Here is a 24392-nt window from a genome sequence, read left to right as displayed (position 1 = left end):
ATATTTTATTTATTATTTTTATTTTATGTGTATGAGTGTATTGCCTGCAAAGCTCAGAAGAGGGCATCAGATCCCCTGGAACTAGAATTATGGACAGTTGTTAAGCGCCATATAGGTACTGGGAATAGAACCTGGGTCCCTCCCAGGGCTCTATTCCTCTGAGCCATCTCTCCAGCCAGCCCAAAATAATTGTGTGATATGCTAAATATGAATTAATATCATCATTAGAATTGTAAAGCCTCTGTTCATTTTGAAGATGGAGCTCCCCAAGGTAGGAGATAGGGATTTAGAGTGAAGAAATGGAGGCTTTATTGTTTCACACCCAAACCTGGCATTGTTAGTGTTGCAGCTGTACCAGATTGGTCAGACCCGTGCTCTATATGTTGAGAGAGTGGGAAGGAGTCACATGACTCTGGACTCTTGCAAGGGATGGAAGCCCTCTCACCCTGTCTATTCTCTGAGGAGGATCAGGATGCTGCAGGATTGGCAAGGAGACTTCCCAGTATTCACTGGAGTGAGTCAGTTGCTAGGAACATGAGAATCACTTATGTTTGCTGCCTGCTCTCCAAATATCCAATGTAGGATTAAAATGAACCCTGGTGAGTCTTTGCCAGAGCCTTTGCGAACACTTTGGCTTATGACCAAGCCTCTCAATGGTTTTTTGTTTTCATTGAAATTTTAAATTAACATATGCTATTTTTAAAAAGCTTTTTAAATTCTGATTCTAACCTTATTTTTTTTCTCCTTTACTAGAAATTGAACATGGAGTCTCATGCATGCTGTGCTAGCACTGCATGACTAAGCTAACATCACCAAGTCCTGATCTAATTTTTTCTAATGCTACAATTATGCTTTTGTTCTGCTTTGTCACAAAGCCTAAATTAGTAGCAGCTAGTGGTATTTGGCTACCCATAAATTTGAGCTGTGGTGTTAGCACACAGGAAGTGGAGCACTGGGAATAAACAAGAGATAAAGAGCGTCAGCCTGGGGACTGTTGGTGGAGTAGTGAGCCTGTCCTCCTGGTTAATTTGGGAGCATGTGAGAAGACAGTGGTTCTGCAGCATGCCACATGTGGCTTGTCGCTGATCTCTGATTCGACTTCTCTTCAAACCACAGAGTTAGCTGCTTCCTCACGGATATTTCTGAGAAAATCAAAACTGCCCTGAGCAGGATAGCATAGAATGATGATTTATTTATTTTATGTACATGAGTGTTTTGCCTTCATGTATGTGTACCACATGTGTGCAATGCCCATTCTACAGTATACCACAATCCTGATGTGACCTATCCATTTCCTATACCCATCCAGGGTCACGATTCCTTTGAAGACAGAAGCTGTGTATTGATTTGGGAATAGGAGGTCTCCTTCTCGGAGCTCAGACACACAACTGCCTTAGAAATTACATGTCAAAGGAATTTATCCCCTGCTTTTCATTTTAAACTTCCAAATGATTGAGAAATGGCTCCCTGGTGGGCGCTTGCAAGGGTATGTTTATTGGTCATTGTCAGTTGCTGGGAACCGGAAAGAAAGCCATACAAATGACAGTGACTTTTGTCCTTGCCTTGGGTTTGTATATTTATTTCTTATCCTTGATAAGAAGTATTTTTATGATAGAAAAAAATCTGAGAAAGTGATAGTTGATTGTATTGTATGAATCCTTAGCCCTTTGTATATACTGTATTTCCTAACTTCCTGGAAATTTCTTCTGTCCACCACAAGTCCCCAACCACTACCACCTACAAATACAATCTTACTCAACTAAGAGTTCACTGCAACCCAATCATTTTCTGCCTTGTCCGGAATTTTTTCCACTCTGTCCTTAATATTTGGTTTTCCCCCAAACCACTGGCTTGTTCAGTGGCTCAGACTGGCCTTCTTACTTTTTCTCGGTGCTCCTCAGAGAGGTTCAGAGAGTAGAGTTGGTCTAAGGCTAACATGAAACATCTTTCCTTTCCTTAACTCTAAGTTTACTTGTTCATTCTGCAGGCATGTACTAGACACTGACTGTGTGCAAGGTACACAGCTTCTGTCCTCAAAGGAATCGTGACCCTGGATGGGTGTAGGAAATGGATAGGTCACATCAGGATTGTGGTATACTGGAGAATAACTTTAAAGGGGCTGTGGGCTGGAGAGATGACTCAGAGGTTAAGAGCACTAGCTGCTCCTGCAGAGGACCTGGATTCAGTTCCCAGCACCCACATGGCAGCTAACAACTGTCTGTAACTCCAGTTCTAGGGAGATCCAGTGCCCTCTTCTGGCCTCCATGGGCATTGCACACATGTGGTATACATACATGCAGGCAAAACACTGATCAGACTCTTTTATCTGATCAGCAGCATGCTTTTTCATCAGTGCACTCATATTTGAATAAAAACTGGCCATGGTAATGCCTAGTATATGCATAATAATATGCATAGATATATACATATCTGTTATACACACAGATATATACATATATGAAGAGTTACTAGAACTCTTGGAGCAATCCTATGAAGGCAAAAGTTACTAGGTAGGACATATTTAGTATAAATAGTCACCAGCTTACCTGAGCATTCTCAGCACCTTACATTGTGAAGGTTGTAAATTTAGGCAATAGTGCTAGTAGGGAAAGTCTGAGGGAGCTTCTCCTTGGTCTCATTTTAAATAACTCCATTTTACTTACCTGATGCAGAAGTTTTATGTTTTAGTTCTGTTTGATAGACTAGAGTCTAAACCCAGAGACAAGAAATGCATTTTTGTCCGTGTGCTTATTCTATGCCCAGGTTGTACTTGGGCATTGAAAAATAAAAGATAGCTCTGTCCTTTGCTAATTCAGCTCCATAGCATTCTTACGGTGATGATATGAGAGTTGATGCTTCTGGGTAAAAAAAACATTTTAAGGTTTCGATCTGGAGTGTGGCTGGACACTCTTGAAGGAAGGTGCTTTTTTAAATGACCACCAGGTGTCAGCAGAGGATGTGGAATGCTTGGCAATATCTGCAGTCTTGGTTTTTAACTCACTGAGGCCATTCCCATTGGCGGTCAGCTTCCACTGGGCTGTTTTTCCACCAAATTAGTGTCAATTGCTTTCTTCTCAAATCTGCGTCGTATCTTCACTGCTTTTCCCCATATAAAACTTTCATTTCTGTCATCTACAGTGATAATTGTACAAAGTTATCTGTTGGGGAAGGGCAGGGGAGTTCATATGGTGTTCTTAAAATGTGCAGGATGGCCTTAAGTCTCTACTCTCAAATGCCATTTAAGAAGGATACTGACATTCATTCTGGGGTCATGCCCAACTCAGTGTTAGGAAGACACTGGGGAAGTCTCTCGGGTGTGTCTTTTTTTTCAAAGCCCCTCATTATTGATTTGACTTATAATTGAAATAAAAACTATATATAGAGTGTGTAAAAAAATCTAATTGCAGAAAATCAAACTGTCTTTGCTGTGTAATGATTTCCCTTAATGGTCTATGATATATCCTGCTGCTCAGGGAATCCTATGGCAAGTGCCATCTTTCTCATGGAAGCTTGAGTTTTGAAGTGTGGATACAGTGCTTGGGGTCAATTGTCACCTTTCTTAGCAATGGTTTCATACTCTCTTCTCCCCCTCTGCAGATCACTGGGGTGATCCTGTTGGCTGTTGGAGTCTGGGGAAAGCTTACTCTGGGCACCTATATTTCCCTTATTGCTGAGAACTCCACAAATGCCCCCTATGTGCTCATTGGAACTGGCACCACTATCGTCGTTTTTGGCCTCTTTGGATGTTTTGCTACATGCCGTGGTAGCCCATGGATGCTGAAACTGGTAAGTTTATCACAGTATAATGTGCCTTTATAAACAAAAATAAATAAATCTACATGGTAAAGTTGCCTTTCTGGAAGTCACAGACAAGATCTTAATATTTGTTGATTTTAATTTTAGGCTGGATTCATATATAATCCACCCTTCAGTCTCCCCACCAAACACAGCCTAACACAATACATGCAACCCTTGCTTCTAGACATAGATTGTAGCAAAGCACTGGCCATTTATTCCAGTAAGTAATTAATGTCTTCTTGGCAAGATGCTCTGTGCCAGTCCTGAGCTCTAGCTTAGAAGTCCCCTCAAGGACATGATGTGCAGCTTTGGTAGGCAAGGCATCATCCTGAACACAAGCAGCCTTCCTCGTCCAAGATCCTGTTGGAGTAGTCCTTCCTGCCTCCTTGAGCCTGATCATACATGGATACATGTGAATGCTTTTCTCTCCACTTTACTCTTTGGCCAAGTGCTGTGGGACATCCCACTCAGCAGAACATCCCACTCAGCAGACTGATACAGTGAAAAATACTATGTTCCAGGCCCATTGCAGAGCCCTGTAGTGTATAATAGAGTAGACAGCAGTGATCTGTCCCCAAAGATAAGGGTAGACTACTGAAAAGATCTTGCTATGCTTTTTAACTTTTTTGTCAATCAGTTGCCTAATTTCTTGGTTACTGTGTTCTTCCTTGATGAGCATTAACATTGCAGAATTTTTTCAATAAAAGTAGCCAGGAGCTCTTCTCAAAAAGTTAGAAATATGTATTGATTAGTTTCCCATTGCTCTTGCCGAAATACCTGATATAAACAACATAAAGGAGGCAAGATTTATTTAAGGTCATGACCTCAAATGATTCAGACTGTTATGGTGGGGAAGGCTTAGTGCAGAACAACAGCTCACATCATGGTAGGTCAGACAGGGAGCTTCTCTGGATGTCTACCTTTTATTATATCTGGGCCCCCATCCCATGGGATAGTACCACCCACATTCAAGGTGGGTCTATTCCCTACCCCAGCCAATCCTCAGGACACCCATCACAGACCCTCAGAGTTATGCCTCGTCAGTCTCCTAAGTGATTCTAAATCCAGTCAAGTTGACCATGAAGGTTAACCATCACGAAATGAGTTATTGCAAGTATCTCATTTCATGAGAGAGAGAAGCGAGATTCCTCCTGGGCCATGTTGCCTGTCCTTGTTTAATCCAAGCTTGTAGCAATAGAGACTACCATCTAGTGACATTTGTCAGTGTGACAATGCATCACAGCAAAGGAACCACCTATCCAACTGGAACTGCTTAGCCAGTCTCTTTGTTGGCAACATCATGGAAGTACTGCCTGATGTAGCCCCGTCCTGAACTGAAGCCATGAGAGGCCACTGCCAGTCCTTCCAGGTTCGCAGAGAAAACATGAGGCCATATGGAGACACTTCTATTTCTTGTACTGGACACTATCCTAGTTCCCTGAGTCTGCTTTTCACTATGTTTCATGAACATTAGAGTATTTCTCTAGAGCTGTGGTCCTCAACTCTAGGTATAGCTTTTTAGAAAACACCTTTGCCAGCCTTCCCTCATCAAATACCCACTTGAGGTAGAACCTCTGGTGGTGAGCCTCTGAGATCATTTTTTATTGTGTATTTTAATTGAATTTTTGTGAATTTCATACAGCACATCTTAATCATCTTGATACTCCCTCCCCCATCCAGATGCACCGGATGTCACGCATTCTGTCATATATATTAAGGCCTGCCTACCAAGTCAACTTAGTATACCTAGATTCCCCTCGTCCACTGGAGTCTAGTCAGCCTATCTAGAGTCACTCCCTCACCCAGCAGTGATCAGCTGCCAATAGTTTCAACTAAGATTGGGGCCTGCTGCTCATTTCCCGAGTTCTATGGTGGATTTTTGTCTGAGTTTGCATGGGTCTTGTGCATCCTGTCACCACTGCTGTAAGTTCATATGAGCAAGTTCCCAGGAGTCTGTAAGACTGTTTCCATATTGTCATGCACCTCCTCCCCTGATTCTTACGATGTTTCCGCCCCTGGCTCTTACAGTTTTTCTGCCCCTTCTTCTACAATGGTCCCTGAGCCCTGGATGGGTAAAGTTTAATATAGGTGTCCTGTCCAGGGACCTACACTCTGTAGACTCTTACTCTCTATGCTTTGGCCATTTGTGACCTTTTATATTCATTGCCCTCTGTTGCATGAGGGAGTTTGTTAATGAGAGTTGAGAGACTGATTAGCATTTTCTCTATCCCTTATTCTAAGTTCCCTGGGCCTTAGGTGTAGAGGTTCCATTGTAGATGTGTCACTTAGGGTGGGGCATCTCACAGACACTTATTCTGTGTATGTGGCCAGCTGTGGAACTCTGTAATAGTCTCGGTCTATTGCAAAAGAAGCTTTTTTGATTAGTGGTCACTGGAATACTTGTGTGTAAGTATAAGGATCCATATTTAGCATATAGTAAGAAGTTACATTTGTTTAGGGATGTGACAGCCTTAGGGCTTTCTTTTTAAAAAATCTCTTCAGGGGAATGCATTCAATAGCCAGTGTTGAGAACCTTGTTTAGTACACTAAGCAGTAAAGGGCAAATTAACTTCTGAGACACCACAAAGAAAGAAGACTAGAAACTGTCTTTCCAAACAAGAAGATAATAGACCCGGTGATAAGATCTGATTGCTCCCAATACTAATTGGCTTATATCCTCCGTTTCAATGCTGCAATCTCTTTTGGCCTTTATCGCTGAATACAAAAGGATAGTATGGAATAAATCATATTCCAGCCCAAACACTGTGGCTGAAGTGGGCAGAGAAGAGGATTCTTTCATGTTCTAACTCTGAATTTGCTTTTGAGGTAGAACTGGCCCATAGATGAATATAAGATCATAAACAGGGTGAAAATGATAAACAGTTATTTCTCCCTTTTCTGGATGTAGTTCATGCAATACTACCATCCATTTTCTGAGTTCAGGAATTTACTCGCAGGCAATTAGAGAGGAGAAAACAGTTTTGGGATTGAGCTTGAGTTTGGTCTTTGAAAATATCATTAGTTTAATTTGTTTTGCATGCTATAATGTTGTACTGAGTATTTAATTTCTTATCAGCACTATGAAGTATAAGTACTATTTGAATGTTAGTTGATAGATACTTAGAGGTAAGATAACCTACCAGAGTTCACAGAGCTTGTGTGTGGAAGGTTGGGGTATGAACCCACTTTGGTCTCTTTCCAAATCCAGGATTGTCTCTACACCCTCTAATCTCTACATTCTGTATTTGATACCAGATATGCCCAATAAGCTTTTGGTGGAGACTCTCTATAGGTGAAGAGGCTACTTTGTTAGTGGTGGACCAAGGGATCTGCCAGAGGCAGAAAGCTGTTGATCTAGCTGACAGGAGTAGAAATCAGTCACGTGATTATCTATCATTAGAATCTTATAGTCCTCATAACTTCAATAATTGCAAAACCACTGATGATGGAAGCCCAAAGAGGGCTTCTGACTATAGAAACAAATGTCCTTGCTCCCACTTGGGTCCTGACAGTTATCTTCACAACTTTCTGGTAGGCTCCAGGACTGGTGTAAGACTCTCCGTAGAGTAATGCATGCTTCTAATTGCATTTTCTATGAAGTTGACAGAGAAATTATGTACCTAGGACATCATAACTACATGTTTAATGCTTCAGTGGTTGTACTCTTTGTAGAGAATTTCGTTAATATTTAGAAAGAAATTACTTTTAACTTAAGTGTTTCCTTCTTTTAATGTATGTATCACTAGCTAAGAGAAGTTCTTTATTGTTCTGTGCACATTTGTGTACTTTAGAAGGCATGTGTATACATTATAGGTATGTTGTGGGCCATGTGTAGTTCATCTACATTCCGCAGTATCATTTAGGGCCATTGCAAACATTCTGTTTATATTTCATTTTGAGATGAGGAGAAGGAGATTGTAGCCTTGTTGCTAAGGAATTAATTTCCTTCCTTTTATCTGTTTTTCAATTGTGAGGAAGATGGAAAAAGCCTTCATACATCATAAGTACCATATAACATCCTTGAACTGAGATGCTTGCATGTGTACGTGCATGATACACACACACACACACACACACACACACACGCACGCACACGCACGCACGCACGCACGCACGCGCGCGCGCGCGTCAGTCAACTTGGGAAGTACAGGTAGCATAAGGTGAGAAACACTGGGGATTTTAGATACTGACAATATTATTAGTAGTATAGTACACTTGCTTTTTTAAAGGCTATAAATTCCATGTAGTGCCCAGGTCAAACACAAGCTTCCCCATAGGAACTTGTGGAACATACCATGTCGAGGGATGAGCAACACAGTGAAAAGGCATGTCCTACTGTTTTGTACACATTCTGGTTTTGTGGAACAGATGGGAGGGTACACTTCTAAATAACATGGGTTTGTAGCTACTTACTATGAGATGTGGCAGAGAAAATGGAGGAGCTTGCCCTAATGAACAGCAGCACCAGCTTCAAGTCCTAGCCATTAGCACTGCAAAAAGAAGGGGTAAGCAAACTAGAAGAAGCTATAGGGATGGATTAGCTGGCCACTGCAAAGAAGTTGGTTAAAGAGCCTCATAGACAAGGCAGAAACATGTCCTGTGACCTCCAGAACAGATTTTTTTAGCTTAAAGATTCTCATATGGAAAGTAGAGGACACTTTAGGGTAGATGACACTTTCAGGTTTCTCCTGATCGATCTGAGCTGATGGACAAAATGTTAGTCTCAATTGAGCTCTCTTTAGCATCTGAACCCCAAAATGCGTATGCATAAATAGACACTTTCCTATGTTGATGCTCAAGTGTATACATTCTAAGATGAGTAGCTTCAATTTTTTCTAAACTTTCTCTAGGGAAATTAAAGACATATCTGAATCCCTCCAACAGAAAGATGCTCAGCATAAAAAAATGCTCTTCTTTTTTTTAAGATTTATTTTTGTTTTTTAATTGTGTGTACATGTGTGTGATTGTGTGTGTGCACAAGAGTGTAGGTGCTTGTGGAGGTCAGAGGCATCAGTTCCCTGTGGAACTAGAATTATGGGCAATTATGAATCACCTGACATGGGTTCTAGAAACCCAACTCAGGTCTTCTGCAAGAACATATGCCCTCTTAAAAGCTGCACCATGCCTCCAGACCCCAAAGCCAACTGCCTAATCCCACCTTCTGACTTTGCCCTCGTTTGCCTGATTTTCAGTATGCCATGTTCCTGTCCCTGGTGTTCCTGGCTGAGCTTGTTGCTGGCATTTCAGGGTTTGTGTTTCGCCATGAGGTACGTATATTCATGGTAGAAAACTCAGTTAAAGAGTCTATTTAAGAAGAAGATTTTGGAAATGACTTGGAACATATAAAGGGCTAGCCAGTTTCTCCTGTGGTATCGCCATTTTCCAAATGTCATGTAACAATGCCAGAAATTCCAGTCAAATTCTACATGTGAGAATTTCCCCAAACTGAAATCCTGTATTACTGATCCTCATTCAATTTCTTTCTGTAGCTATTGGATAAAATGGTTCACCCCTCTTTTAAAGGAGTGACCTTCATATGCATTACATGCTCCTTCGAAAATAGCTGTCCACAAGGCACATGTGTGGCTCTTTGTAAAAGTTCTGACACTACACCAGCAAGCTGAATTGCTTTGCTTATGAAACAGTTATTGTACTACATAAATACCTGTAAAGCTGTACATAGATCAGTATATGCTAATGGAAAACGTAACGCCACATAGATGGAACACACTGAGGAATAGTTGGTATGAACCTCAGTCAGATTGGGCTACAGTAGACTAACACAACATCATCCTTTGTCTTCCATAGATCAAGGACACCTTCCTGAGGACTTACACGGATGCCATGCAGAACTACAATGGCAATGATGAGAGGAGCCGGGCAGTGGACCATGTTCAGCGCAGCGTAAGTTCTGGGGAAGCAGGGCCTTGTATAATTTCTAGGTTTAGATCTGTAGGCCAGGCTCCTGGTGGTGTGATAGGTTAGACCAGTAGCATTTACTGTTCATGTTCACTTTCCAACTCTTGGTCAGTTCTGTTTTCAAGGGTTGATACCAAGTATTTGTCCAGGCTCTAGTTTTCTAGGTAGTTAGCATCAAGAAGGTCCCCTCGCTTGAATGTGCTTTGTGTTGGTAAGGATGGTCAGCATGCCAAGGACAGCTCATTTTTCTTTAAAAGCTGAATCTTTGGAAAGGAATGAAGTGGGAAATATGTGTCGGTATACCCGTTGAAGACTGATTCTCTGGAATTGGTGTCATTGGCCTAGACAGAGAACTCAGGTGAGCAGCATACACTGGATGGGGCAGTGTAATAGAGGTGGAGAATAGACCAAAAAGAAGCTGAGGGGGTTGGGGACTTAGCACTTGCCTAACAAGCACAAGGGCCTGGGTTCAGTCCTCAGCTCTGGAAAAAAAAAAGACAAAAAAGATCCAAGAAAGGCAAGAAATTGTTTGGACTAGAGAGCTGGTTCAGTGGTTAAGAGTACTGGCTGCTCTTGTAGAAGTCCCGGGTTCGAATCCAGTACCCACATTGCAGCTAACAACCATCCATAACTCCAGTTCCAGGGGATCCAATACCCTCTACTGTCCTCCACCAGCACTGCATTACATAGGTGCTCTTACATACATGCAGGCAATACACCTATACACATAAAATAAAAATAAAAAATAAATAAATAATAAAATTTTTGAAGTTATTTTTTTAAAAAAGAAACAGGAGCTGAGGATCTATCTGGTATGTGAATGGTCTGGGCTACCTGTGCCTTCAGAGGGTCAGAAGGAAATACAAGTAACGTTTCCTGTCTAGAAGCACTTAGGCTGACTGTTACTGACGTTCAAACCTCATGAGATTCTTGATCAACTTGGGGAGTGTTTAGCTTTGGGTGTTCTTATTTTGTGAATGTTTGTTTGTTCTAGTTCAGAAGCAGTAATATTTTAAAATTTATGTTGGTAGAATTTCAAACTTACACAGAAAACTCAGAAGAAAATGATATAGAACTTTAAGTTCTGACTTACCAATCAATAATCATTTTGCTTCATTTCCTTTTATATTCTCTACCTGATACCTCAGAAAACCTTTCCTGAGAAGGGCAAATTAGTACATATTTTAGGTTATGAGGAAGGACCTTATACGCTGTGTCACAACTATTCAACTATGCCATCATAACACAAAACCAGCCACAGGCAATAGGTGATGTATAAACCAACAGGCATGGCCAGGTCTCAGTAAACATTTACAAATCCAGGCAGGTAGAAGGCTGTAGCTTGCCAATACCAGCTCTCTGTCACATATATACATCTTTTTCTCAAAGCTATTTACTTGTTTATTTATTAGAGTCAGTGGAGTACTTTATAAAACTATTACTTGCCTTGGCCCCCCATCCGTGTTTCTGATGTAATTGATGTATGCATCTGTATGCACAATAGCACTGACTCTTCCAGATGATTGTGATGTTTAGCAAGGACAGAGACACTGCTTTCTTTGTGGAGGTGTTAAGAAGCCAACACATATATGTGGACACAGCTTCCTTCTCTGACTTTGAATGGGTAGCAAAGCAAGGATGATCATTAGTGGAGCTTCCATTCATCTTTGCACACAAAAGCTATGCGTGATCTCTTGGGAGCTTGCTTGGCTGATGTCTTTCTTATAAAATTTGCAGGGCAGTGAGTGAGGAAGCCACAGTGTGTTTTACTAAAACTCTGTGATTCTTTTCATTTCCCTGTTAACAGCTGAGCTGCTGTGGTGTGCAGAACTACACCAACTGGAGCACCAGCCCCTACTTCCTGGAACATGGCATCCCTCCCAGTTGCTGCATGAACGAAACTGATTGTAATCCCCTGGATCTGCACAATCTGACTGTGGCCGCCACCAAAGTCAACCAGAAGGTACTTCCTTCCTCCCATCTCTAATGGGACAGGTGGTAAATGTTTGGGAGGGCTTTGTTACTTTTGTGAAACTATGACAAAACGGTGAGAAAGGGTAGCCTCAGAGGGAATTGAGAGTCTTCTTTTGTGGTTTTTGATTGTCCAGGAGAAGCACTTGACACCGCTCACTTCTGAAAGAGGAAGCTGTGTCTCCAATCGGTCTCATGTTGCTCTCCCACAGCAAGCATCTACCAGGCACAGCCATGACGGTTTAGCAAATGGTTCCTGTTAACCTTGATGGCTGTGTCAGAGAGTGTTCACTTTCTTCTTTCTGGGTACTTTTCTTCTCCTTAATATACCATCGAAACATGAAATTATTCACAGCTGGGTGCCAGTCTTTGGCAGGAAGAAGGGAGTGAAGTTGACAGACAGCATCTGCTTCTGCTAGGAGGGTGGCCTTTATTTTAGGGAGTTCACTGATGTAGGAAAAGAAATCAGGAACTCCAATTCAACTCACTGTCAACATCCTGATTGCCAAAGAAGCAGAAAGAAAAAGGATGGCAAAAAGAGATATGGAAGTCAGTGAGTACATCGTGCAAGAGAGAGAAATGAACTTTCAGTAGGCAAAGAGAAAGAAAACCGATTCTGCATTCCACTTCCGAAAGAGTACAATAAAGACATACTGCAACTATGTGTGAAGGCTATCAACATTCTTTTTTTATTTATTATTTTTATTTTATGTGTATGCGTGTATTGCCTGCTAGTAGGTAAGTGCACCCATGTCGTGCAATGCCCACGGAAGACAGAAGAGGCTGTTGGATCCCCTGGAACTGGAGTTATGGACAATTGCTAACTGCCATGTGGGTGCTGGGATTCAAACCCAGGTCTTCTGCAAGAATAGCCAGTGTTCTTAACTGCTGAGCCATCTCTCCGGGCCCTATCAACATTCTGAAACACTTAGAGAGATGCACTATATAAGATATGATTTGGGAAATGAAGGAGGAAATGTACTATTGAGTTTACCACTGGTTATTCAACCATGGGGCAAATTTTCTTTTCTTATTAAGGAAAAGATTCTATTCTTCTGATATCTTCAAAATTCTATATAACCTGGTCCAAATACTGAATAACTCATTGAGAAATGATCTATTCTCTCGAGATTAGAATGTTATGAGGTCATTTCTCTATTTCACCCATTTTATGTTGGTATCTAGACTTATTACTTTGCTATTGGTATGATTCAGGAAGATTCAGTACTGACGCCTTCCTGCCTGAGCTTGGAAAGCATCCTCTCCTATTGGAATTTTCTCAGGAACTCAATCTTTGAGGCTTCCTTTGCCTGGGCTTAGTTAATGAGGTTGTGTCTGGCATTTGCATGGTTAATCTCCACCATTTTACCATCATTTTATGAAATGCCAAGCATACCTAGCACATGATAGACACTCTGATTTACAGAAGGTAAGAAGTGATCTACGGGAGTGAGCATTTGTTTCTAATGCTCATAAAAGCAGCACCCATTGAATTTTTGTTTTAAAAAATCTTTTTTCCACACATTTCCTCTTCTGAAAATTGAGGATCCAGAAGTCCAAGGTACAGAGTCTGAAGTCAGACTCTGGTTTAAATTCTGAATTAGACACTTGCTGGTTGTGAGATCTTTGTCAAAATACTTAATCCTTCTCAGTTTTGTTCTTCCCATCTGTGAAATGGAGCAAATAACACTTCTTGCCACTTAGAGTTTGTATGAGGATCGAATGATATAATGCCAGGCACAGACTAAGGACACTGCAAGCATTAAGTGATAACACAGAGAAATGAAGTTATACTTCTATTTGGTAACTTGGGGAATTTACATTATATAGATTCCTTGGGGAAAGGAGGGGGGAAGAGAAAAGTTCCATAGGGAATTGATTGCTTGGTTTGGGAGATGGGTTTTATTTTTCTTTTGCTAGAGAGATAGTAAAATGTCTGCAGGCTCAGTTAGCTAATAATACTGCCTGAGACCCTACTCCAGAGGAATTCCTTGGCCACTTGTAAGAGCAAGAGGAAGAAGGGCTTATTCTGGTTGGTAGCTGCAGAAATACTTCTAGAGCCTATCTGAAAGTAGCCTTCTACTCCAAATAGTTAAAGCCTGCCATTTGCAGATGTTTTTCCATTGGTGCCTGGGCTGATTTAGACATGGTGAGAGGGTGAGGAAATTAACCATTCTGTTTCTGTGTTTCCTAGGAGATTTAGCAGGCCTCTGTAGATTTATCTCATGCTTGACAACCAGGCTTTCATATTAGGAAATTAAGAGAGATGGTTGTGTATAGATAAGATTGTGCTTTAGTGCAGAACTTGAGGTTGAATGCAAACGCGGCCTGTGGATGTACTATCATAGCAGCTCCTTCAGTCTGCAGAGCTGTACTGAGACTTGTCGACTGGGTTTTGGGGCCATAAGTTGAATAATAGAGAAAATAACTACGGAAATGGAAAATATTTTTTTGAAATCACTTTTATCTTCTCATTTTGATTTATCCTATTGCTGATATGACGTATTGATTCAATTCCTTGTTTGTAGAAAAAATAGGCAACTAATCTCACAGAACAGTACTTCTCAAGCTTTAATAGGCATATGAAACATCTGGCGATCTTGTTAAAATTCATTAAAATTCATTAACAATTTATTAAAAAGGAATCACCCAGGCACATGGCAGATGCCGGTTATGCAGGTCTGAGGTGGGGCCTCCAATTTGGCAATTCTCAAAGGCTCCATGCTGCTCATTGAAGACCTGCACATTGCGGAGCAGGTGTAGTAGAGACTATTCTGCCACAGTTGGTCTCATGCCAGACAGTCACTCACTTCACTTTCGTGATTTTTTGTACTGCTTGGAGGAGTGACCATATCAAAAATAAACGGACTCTAAAAATACCCAAAGATAGAGCGGTGGTGTGACTACTAACGGAGTGCTTACCTGGCATGTGTAAAAGCCCGAGTTCAGCCCCCTCACTGGAAAGACGAAAACAAACAAAAATCCTCCAAAGCAAATGAGTAGAAATCACACTTTAGAAACACATATTTGTTTTAAGTGTAGAATTAAAGCCACAGGGGGTGAGAAAGTTTCTGCCAAACCATTTTACAGAGTAAGAAAAATGCCCACATTGCTTCTCTCAGTGTGGTATTACATCAGGCTTTTGTTTCCATATTTGGAGTCAATCTAACACTGATTTGGTATGAATCTCATTCCCCCACTTGGTCATCACTGTGGGGGACAGACTGTGTAATGACGGGCAGCTTGGCAAACATACTATCTTCACGACCACCATTTTGGGGAAATATTTTGAATAGCTACTTCCCTTCCTGATTTTTTGATGCCTTTCTAACCCAAACACTTCTCCCTCCTGCTACCTTTTTGAAAAGAAATGTGATGTATCCTGTCTCTAGTTAAAGCGAAATCAGCTAGCTTCTACTGGAGAGAATCAAATTTTCCAACTAAGTAAAGAGTACAGTTTGTGAATTGCATTGAAACCATGTCGTGGCCCTGCTGCCAAGGTAATGCACCCTTTCTCTGCAAACAGGCTATGATTATAATATATCACTTAGAACGTAAGGTATTGGTAAAATTTTCACAAGCTATAAGAAATATTGAACACAGTTCGAATTAAAATGAGAGTAGGATATTTGCTATTGTTGTTTAGACATTATCATAACTTAGTATAATTTTCCTGATAGAAAGAACCACTTTTATTCTGTTACTAAATTAATGTCTTCATGTTTCACACAGTTTGTATATTCAAGTCCTTTATTAGAAAACTGGAAAATACGATGTATTCCTAATCAAATAAGTCGATTTGGGAATAAATTAATTTAGGTAGTTCTAAATGAATGTATACACACACACACACACACACACACACACACACACACTTCTAGTAATGCTGTTTGATTTAGAAGTAAGGGATTTGACACAAAGAGTTAGCTTTTGCCTTTCTTTCTTTCCTTCTTTTTGAGACAGAGTCTCACTATGTAGTACTGACTGGCCTGGAACTTACTATGTGGAGCAGGCTTGCTGCAAACTCATAGAGATCCACCTGCCTCTGCTTCCTGAGTGCTATAATTAAAGGCATGGGGCCTTTAATGGATTGCCAGTATTTCCAGTTCAAAATTTTGTCATGTCTTTTGATCTTTTCATGTGTCCTTTTATGTCTTCACAGTTTGCATCATAGAACTTACATATTTCTTGCTAAATTCAATACCACTAATGTGACATTTGTAGATGATGCACTTGCAAGGGAATTTATGTTGGAGAGATCTCAGTGAAACAAAATGGGCCATATATTAATTGTGCTATTGGGAGAAGTGTCTTTTGTGGGTTCCTTGTACTGTTCTCTATACTGTTGTATATGGTTGAATTCCTTGGTTTATTTGACTGGAATGCTTGTAAAAATTCCTAGGGAGAGCTGCAATTGTATTTGTTGAATTAAACTTGAAGTGTATGCGAAAGCGTTGCAAGTACACAAAGCCCAGCGTGGCCTGAGTAAAATGCCTCTCTGAGATCTCTTCTCTCTTTTTAGGGCTGTTATGATCTGGTGACCAGTTTCATGGAGACAAACATGGGGATCATTGCTGGAGTTGCGTTTGGAATTGCATTCTCCCAGGTACTCTAGATAATCTTTGCCAGGCCTGCTTAAGGCATTCTCAGCCTCCTGCTCTGGTATGCCTCTCCAGCCTCCAGATTCTCAGTTTGTCTTCCTGTGCCCTGGGGAAGGCTGATAGATGGGGTCAGAGCTCCTTGCTCGTTAGTCCTCAGGTCATCTGTTTATTGATTTTCCTTTTTCAACTTAAATGAAGTTTTGCCATCAAGGGAATATCAGTTACAGTTCAACTAATGATTCCCGAAAAACAACTTGCTTCTTCTGTAGGTCAAATGGAGGTTAACTGAACAAGGTGCTGGCATCACTGGAACATAAACAAGTCAAAATATCAACTGGCTCATCTAGATTTGGGGAGGCTTTTTCCTGGTTGACCTGTCCTATTTGTTCATTCTTAGCTTCTGTGGATTATGTATGGCATTGCTCCCTTTAAAGAAAGCCAACAATTAGCAGTCTTCAGCTTATGGGCATTATTTTGATCTTTGCATTTGATTATTCTGTTTCTTAGGAGGAAATCTAATTCTTTGTTTATTAAACTTTCCATCTCTTTATCTCCATTCACCTTCTAAATATCAATGGGAGAAATGAGTATGCCAATTAAGAAAGCCAAACATGTTCAAGTATAGAACAAACTTAAGCTGAATCTGAAAATCGAGCCCTCCTTCAGTCAGTAGGATCCTGTCCTACAGGCTTCTGATCTCTTAGCCAAATGTTATATCTTTGTTATAGATTTCTCTAGGGACAAGGACTGACAAGTATACTTAGTAGCTAAATAAAAACTTTATGTTTAACTTGAATTTTTTTCAGATTTCAGATCATTTTTCAAAGAAAGCCCAGTTTATGTCTCAGTAATATCCCCAAACCTCTAATTTCTGTGTAGGCTGTCTCAGCCCAACCAAGTGCAGTTTCATTTTACTCGTTTTTTCCTGAGATTTAAAAAATATTTTATTTGTTATTTTTATTTTATGTGTACAAGTGTATTGCCGCATGTATGTGAGTGCACCCGTGTCGTGCAATGCAGCGGAGGTCAGAAGAGGGCTTTGGATTCCCCTGGAACTGGAGTTAAGGACAGTTTGTAGCTGCCATGTGTGTGCTGGGAATCGAACCCGGGTTCTCTGCAAGAGCAGCCAGTGCTCATAACCACTGAGCCATCTCTCCAGCCCCTTCCTGAGATATTTTTATTGAAACTATGGAGTGTAAAGAAAAGTACCTAAATTATAAGTTTGCACTTTAATAAGTTATTGCCCATATGACCCATGCTTAGTTCAAGAAATAGTTCCTTAGCTTGCCAAAGTGTCTTTGCCAAGTAGATCTTAGCATTAGAGAGAGTGAAGTGCTTTTCTTCCCAAGAAGTTCTCGAAACATGTATGATATTTAATCTCACAAGAGCATGTGGGCTCAGTCACTGTGTGTTTCATGTTATAATTTCAAAATTCTCCTTTACCATGCTTGTTTTTGCACTCCTGAAGTGAATTAAGCCCTCAACATGCCGACACACAGACAAACCAGAGTGGGGTCATGAATAGTGCAATTAACGCAGTCTCCAGAGACATTTCAAAGGCAGTTATTGCCCTGAACTTTCTCCCAATTGCTGTAATATTTCAGTAATAACACTTAGTAACATCTCTGTAATGGCCTAGGGACAATTTTGAGGATCCTGAACCTTGTGACTCATGCAAATGCGTAAGATGCACTTAACAGCCTTGAACATAGTTTCCTCAGCACAGTTTGCTAACACCAGAAAAGACGGCTTGTGATTGGCAGTTGAAAAGAACTGTCACCTTGCAGGGGGAAAATACACACACACACACACACACACACACACCCCTACCTCGAAATCTTCCTTTATAGATACCCTAGAGAAACAATGACATAATGACATAATGGCAACATTGTACATGAGAAGAGAACATCAGTGAGCCCAGAACCTTCTGGATGAAGCTTATTGTCTAACAATATACCTATATGGTCATGAGTGTGTAAGTGGAGGGCAGGAAGATCTTGTTTTCATTAGTGAGATGAATCAAGTGTCCTCTGCACCTTTCTCATACCTCCCTGTGAAGGAATTTATGCTTATGACAAATGTTTAGCCAACCTAATGAGCATTCATCTGACTGCTTTCTTAAAGAAATTCCTTACTTGGGATGGTTGAAGATGCTTTGTGGCACACTGGAGCAGAGAAACAGGAGCTTTGTCTCCTGAAAACAGAAATACCACAGCAAGTTTAGGTCTCACCAAAGATCCACATAGTCATTGAGACAAGAAAAGAAATCACAAAGACCAGCAGCATTGTGCATTTCATACCATCCACTCACATAGCCAAGCAGAGCAGAGACTTAACATCCACACATGCTGTGCCCAGCTTGGCCTGGGAGGGCAGTGGTCCTGGCTGACTTTCCCCAGCTAGAGGTACTAGGAACTTCAGGGTTTTTAAATTTCCTTTTATTTATTATTTTTGTTTTATGTGTATGAATGTATTGCCAGCATGTGTGTAAGTGCACCCATGTCTCATGCAATGCTCTTGGAAGTCAGAAGAGGACGTTGGATTTCCCTGGAACTGGAGTTATGGGTGGTTGTTAGTCTCAGTGTGTGTTCTGGGAATCAACACACTGCAAGAGCAGCCAGTGCTCTTAACTGCTGAGTCATCTCTCAAAGAGGCCCGAGGAACAGTTTTGTTTGTTTGTTTGTTTTTAATTTATTTAATAACCACATAATTAGTAGAAGAATTTCATTACAGCAGCATTGACATAGTCAATAACAGTTTCCAGAGCAAAGATGCATCTCCCAATTCCTCCCATATCTCACTTTTTTTTTATAGCTTTGTGTACTCTTTCTTCTATTTTATTAATGGATTTTTTTGCTACTCCAAAATTCCCCCCTCTGAAGGGGTACCCTAAAATCTTTTAAGGATTAGGTAAGAGTTCACAAATATTTTTGACATTTTTGGCCTTTGGAACAGAGTACGTTGCTAAGAGGCCCAAGGACATTTTGACTTTTAGCCAAGAAACTGGCTACTTTTCTTTGGTCTTTTTACCCTAATTGCTTAGCCAATTCCTACCTTCTAGTCTTTTTTTTTTCAGCTAAATTATTTAATTTTACTTTTTAAAATTATTTATTTAATAGCCACATAATTAGAAGAAGCATTTCATTACAACAGCATTGACATATTCAATAACAATTTCAAGAGCTAAGATGTATCTCTTTCAAAATTGGCTGTAAATTTTTAGGTTTACAGTTGAATTAATACAGTTATACGTTTTGTACTCAGTATAAACCCTATAAGACAAAAAAAAATTGAATGAGGTTTTAACCTTTAAAAAAGATCTCCATTTCTTTTTAAAATATACTGTTTCATGCAGAAAAGCTCATTTTCAATGCAACTAGCGCTTAGATCTTTGCACATGCGTCTCTAATCTGATCTTCCTAAAACAAGGAACAGCAGTTTTTATGATTCCATCAACATCAGAGTTCTTGCAAGATGAAGGGTAGCTTCCAAACGCTAATAGATCCAGGACCTCAGAGGGACAACGGCAGCCACTTACTAGATGTCTATTGAGAAAGAATCAGCCCCATTGATCCTGGTCAGTGGCTCAGAAGCCAAACTTTGAAAACTTCATTGAGAAATTATGGAGCCAGTAGTATAGTCAAGCCTCATAATTGCTGCCTGACAACAATGAAACTTCTACTTCAACTCTCCTGCAATTTAGCAGGCTCTACTGGATACAAACCAGAGTGTAGGAAAAATCAGAGACATGCTTCCTCCCATCCTGCCTCCCCTTTTCCTTTTCTTCCACCCTCCGTTCATCTCTCTCTTTCTCTTTTCCTCACCTACTTCCATCTTCTCCCTGCCCTTTTCTTCAAATGCTATTGTGGGAAATTGCACACATATTGTTTTGGAGATTAAAGGTGGCGTAAGGATACAAGGAAATTTATGCTGAGTGCTGTTTTCCAGAAGGAGGGGAGACTCAGTTGAGGTGGGGTAACTACTACAGATCCAGGATGGTAACACTGACCCCCCTCATTTAAACTGCTGTTTAAAATGTTAGGACCTGAAATCACCCTCATTCCTGTATCACGTAACACCTAGATGGAATTCATTTTGGTTTTTCATAAGGGAAGAGTTTAAGTCAGTTAGTCAGAAAGCAAGGGGTACTCATCAAACATACAGAACCCACTCATACCAATTCATCCTCTGAGACCTCTTACTTCCTTACAGGGCCTTCCTCAGGGCCCACAGTCTCATAGGATGACTTATTCTGTGCCAGCAATTCTTTTCAAGTCCCTTGAAAGGACCTGTTTAGCTTTTCTAGGTAAAGGGCGGGACAATCCAGGTCTATTCCCAGATCAATACAAAAAGACGATGCAACCTCAATTTTTGTGAAAGCTACCTATATATTTTAGGGAAGATTCTTAAACCTCTACTAAATCAATTTTCTTATCTGCAAAGCTGAGATTATAATATGGCAAAGGGTCAGAAATTTTTTGTTACATCTGAATGCTTATGTACCTGCAATACTTTTTTTTTCTTTTCTTGGCTAGTATCTGATTTTTCACGCTATGAAATATATTGTGAAATTTGTTGGTCTTGGAAAATATCAATCTTTTTAAAAGGGACAAGCTGTAAGTTTCAAAGTTCTTTCACTCCTAGGAGAGTTTAGTTTCTCATTTGGCAGCATATTCTGAAGGTTAAGGCCATTATACCTTTGGCCACTTCACAGTTAATGCATGATAATATGTATTTTATAGCATGATCTTATGTAGGCCAGAGCTTGGTAAGACATGGGACAAATCTAATAAGGTGCTGAGTTCTCCTTGCCTGATGTTGGTTATCATTTGTGTATCTCACAGCACAATTTAATCTCTAAAGAAAGATAAGAATCAAGAACTGGAACCTGTGGGGTGACTTAAGAGCCAGGAGAGCAGAGTGCAGGTGTTCCTGACCAACGCAGACTGAAATGGCCACAGGTGTTCCGCCTATCAGATAAGGGTGACTAAGTAGACTGGGAAAGTGGTTCTCTCCTCTGGGAAGCTTATGAAAGTACCAGTTGCCGAGCCCCACTTGAATGTGTCTGATTCAGCATGTTGTAGGGTAGAGTCTGAAAATGCATTTCTGATAAAATCCTATGGGGTGCTGGTACCTTTGGTCTTCCTGCACCAGATTATCTCTGAAGGTCCTTGCCACCTATGATGTAATAAAACATGCACAGTTGCTTTAAAAGAAGGGATTGTTGGCCAAAGAAAATTGCCTCTATGCTTAAGTACACAATTGAGCCTGTATCTAAAACATACTGATTCTCTGGGTTCAGAAGAACATTGGTTTCTAATGAAAAAAGAGAGATATGCTTAGTTATCTTGATAGTTTATCAGATTCTCCCATGCCACAGGCTAAGCCAAGGCACAAAACAAGGTAGAGAACTGGAATGTTCTGAAGAGGTTGCAGGGCACTCTGAATGGCTCTTCTGTGGCCCCTGAAAAGCTAGGAAGTGAACCCTGGGTGTATATGGACCTCTTTAGGTCTGTGATACCTTGATGACTGGGAGTCAAAGAGAGCTAAAAGATCTTCTTTCCCTTTCCCACTCTCTCCACCTACCTCTTACAAGCTATGACTTTCTTATCTCACTGGCAAATAGACGCAGTCACAAATAATGTCTCCATTCTTGTCTCAAGGAAGGAGCTACAACAATGCCAGCCAAGTATAACCAGAGTATTATACCATGTTGAAAAAAATCTTCCAAATATATTCAGGCTTCCAAATCATTCAAAGCTTATGACTTTGAATTAAAACATCTCACTAGTTCCACATCATCTAATAATTTTTTTCACATTAGTCTCACAAATGTGAACATATTTTAATCCTACTTGGTATCAGAAGTTGTTCTGAAATGGCCACAGTGAGCTACTGCTGGAACCTTACAGTCAAATCTATAACCTCCCCATACCAGTGATTAGACTACCTCCAGCTTAGAATCTCACAATGAAAATCAGGTTTTTCCTTCACTATTACCATTTTTCCTTCACGTGAAGAAACTTTTGTTTACTAACACTATATCTAGGGACACACAAGTATCATAACAACTCTGTGTCCATAAATATATGCAGTTATGTATCAATGAAAATAAAAATTTACAATTAAAATGTACACCTAGGGTTGAAAGAAGGGTGGAATTTACTGACTTGAGATTCTTGTTTTCCTTTGTCTCTTTGGCAACAGTTGATTGGCATGCTTTTGGCCTGCTGTCTGTCCCGGTTCATCACGGCCAATCAGTATGAGATGGTTTAAGGAGGTGAGTGGCAGGACGGCGTGTTGAATCAGGGAATTCTAACGTTGGTGCCCATACTACCCTTCAAGTGGGCAGGAGGACTGCCAGGCCACTTAACTACCTGATTTTGGTGGCACTTGTCCACATGTAGAAATCTCACATGCATATGCCGGGGAGGAGGTGGGATGGATGCTATTGTGAAAATGTGGAAATGTTTTCTCTTTACCTTGTTACCTTTTGTCCGAGGCCTTATTGATAGAGAATCACTCACATGTTTTCTTTTTCTCTTTCTCTCAGTCTTTCAAGAACAATGGAATAAGAGGCCTGTTTTTAAAAAGAACTACAGCAGTCTCTGAAAGACCTCCAAAGAATGTTAGAGCACAGTACATAATACACCTGCCCCGTTCCACTACCTTCTTTCCCCAACCCCACCCCTTGCGTGCAACTGACACCCCTCTCCAGTCTCTTCTCTGCCTTTCGGCCCATATCATGTGTAGTATCCATCTTGTGAAGTCCTCTTATTCCACACAGTGTAGCCAGGCCCCTGCAGCTAGTCATAGTGAACCCCACCCTAAGGCCCTGTGTGTGCCAGCTCTTCTGTGTGTACTTGGTCTAACTGCAGCTCACTGTAGATGACTGATTATTACATCATCACTGGCCCCCTGTGGCCCTGCATGTAGTATGAGAGGCTTCTGTCATCCCCTCACTCTGGTCCATAATTGCCACGCACCTTTACGTAGATAAGCAGATGATAGTTATGTATTCTTTTGGCATAATCTCATTTGGTTTTGTTTTCCCTTTTCTGGGATTCGTTTCTACCTTCTTTTAGGCTGTCTTTAAGACATGGACAGTGACACATAGTCGTTATTCATGAGGAAAAAACAGCATGGTGGAATTGATTGTTGAACGCTAGCTAGGTGGCCTCCTTGCTCATTATTGTTCCACACCTGGATATGTAGAGACAGTTTAGTGCACTTTTGTCTCTCAGTTGAAGCCTGTATAATCCTGTTACAAGGCTGCGTTGTTGCTCTCCTTGAAAGCAATGATATCACTTCTAGTTGACCCCAATTAATTGCTGTGGTGTTATTTTACTTATTTCTGTATGTTTTTTTTTCTTGCATTGACATTGTAGACTTTGAGGATATCATCAGATCACTTTAAAAATGAGTGTGAAGGGGAAACAAAAGTCAAAATATTTTTAAAAGATCTTTAAAATAATGCCTCTGTCTAGCATGCCAACAAGAATGCATTGATATTGTGAACATTTGTGATATATGTATTAATAAATAGAGCAACTACAAATGTCTGTGTTGTGGTTGTTTTCTTTCATTGTGTGGACAGTCTTTAAACACAGATTCCCTTTCCATCTTGCTCATCAGGGGACTGAGGGCAGCCTCATCTTATACGTAGTTAAGATTCACCTGTATTTCTACCCAACCAAAAAGCTGAAGGCTTAGGGTTTTTATCATGGATATTTCAGAAATCTGAATCATTTATCATGAACAAGATAGATTTGTTGGCTACAGGAGTAGAACCTTCATAGTATTTCATCCCTTTGAAATTCATGAAGGAAATACAATGATTTCAGCAGATTTTTTAAAGTCTGGATTTCATTTTAAAATGAAATGAGGATCTATCCTTTCTTTCATCGTTTCTGATAAACACATATTCTTCCTTCTCCTTTTTTTCCTCTGGATCAAACTGAATAAACACAATCTAAGGAACTATTCAGTTGTTCCAATGCCCTAATTTTTACTGAAGTATGAAATGCTTAGCCTTGATTTAAAGAGCATTTTAACAATAAGTACAGGATAATATATTATCTGAAATAGTTTTCTTTTTTG

The 24392-nt window shown here is 40.4% G+C and overlaps 1 protein-coding gene across 1 annotated transcript in view; it reads left to right on the top strand.

Annotated features, from left to right (window-relative positions):
* Nucleotides 1-23850, top strand: part of Tspan7 (tetraspanin 7) — a 127379-nt gene extending 103529 nt beyond the window's left edge. The window contains exons 2-8 of the mRNA XM_008833037.3: nucleotides 3598-3786; nucleotides 8991-9065; nucleotides 9607-9702; nucleotides 11525-11680; nucleotides 16211-16294; nucleotides 22500-22572; nucleotides 22846-23850. Coding sequence (XP_008831259.1) covers nucleotides 3598-3786; nucleotides 8991-9065; nucleotides 9607-9702; nucleotides 11525-11680; nucleotides 16211-16294; nucleotides 22500-22568 — 669 coding nt within the window. The 3' untranslated portion in view covers nucleotides 22569-22572; nucleotides 22846-23850. The remainder of the gene's footprint in view (nucleotides 1-3597; nucleotides 3787-8990; nucleotides 9066-9606; nucleotides 9703-11524; nucleotides 11681-16210; nucleotides 16295-22499; nucleotides 22573-22845) is intronic.
* The last annotated feature ends 542 nt before the right edge of the window (nucleotides 23851-24392 follow it).

The sequence above is a fragment of the Nannospalax galili genome, unplaced genomic scaffold (assembly GCF_000622305.1).
Source record: "Nannospalax galili isolate Female #2095 unplaced genomic scaffold, S.galili_v1.0 scaffold556, whole genome shotgun sequence".
NCBI lineage: Eukaryota > Metazoa > Chordata > Mammalia > Rodentia > Spalacidae > Nannospalax > Nannospalax galili.
This window is presented reverse-complemented; position numbering and strand designations above follow the sequence as displayed.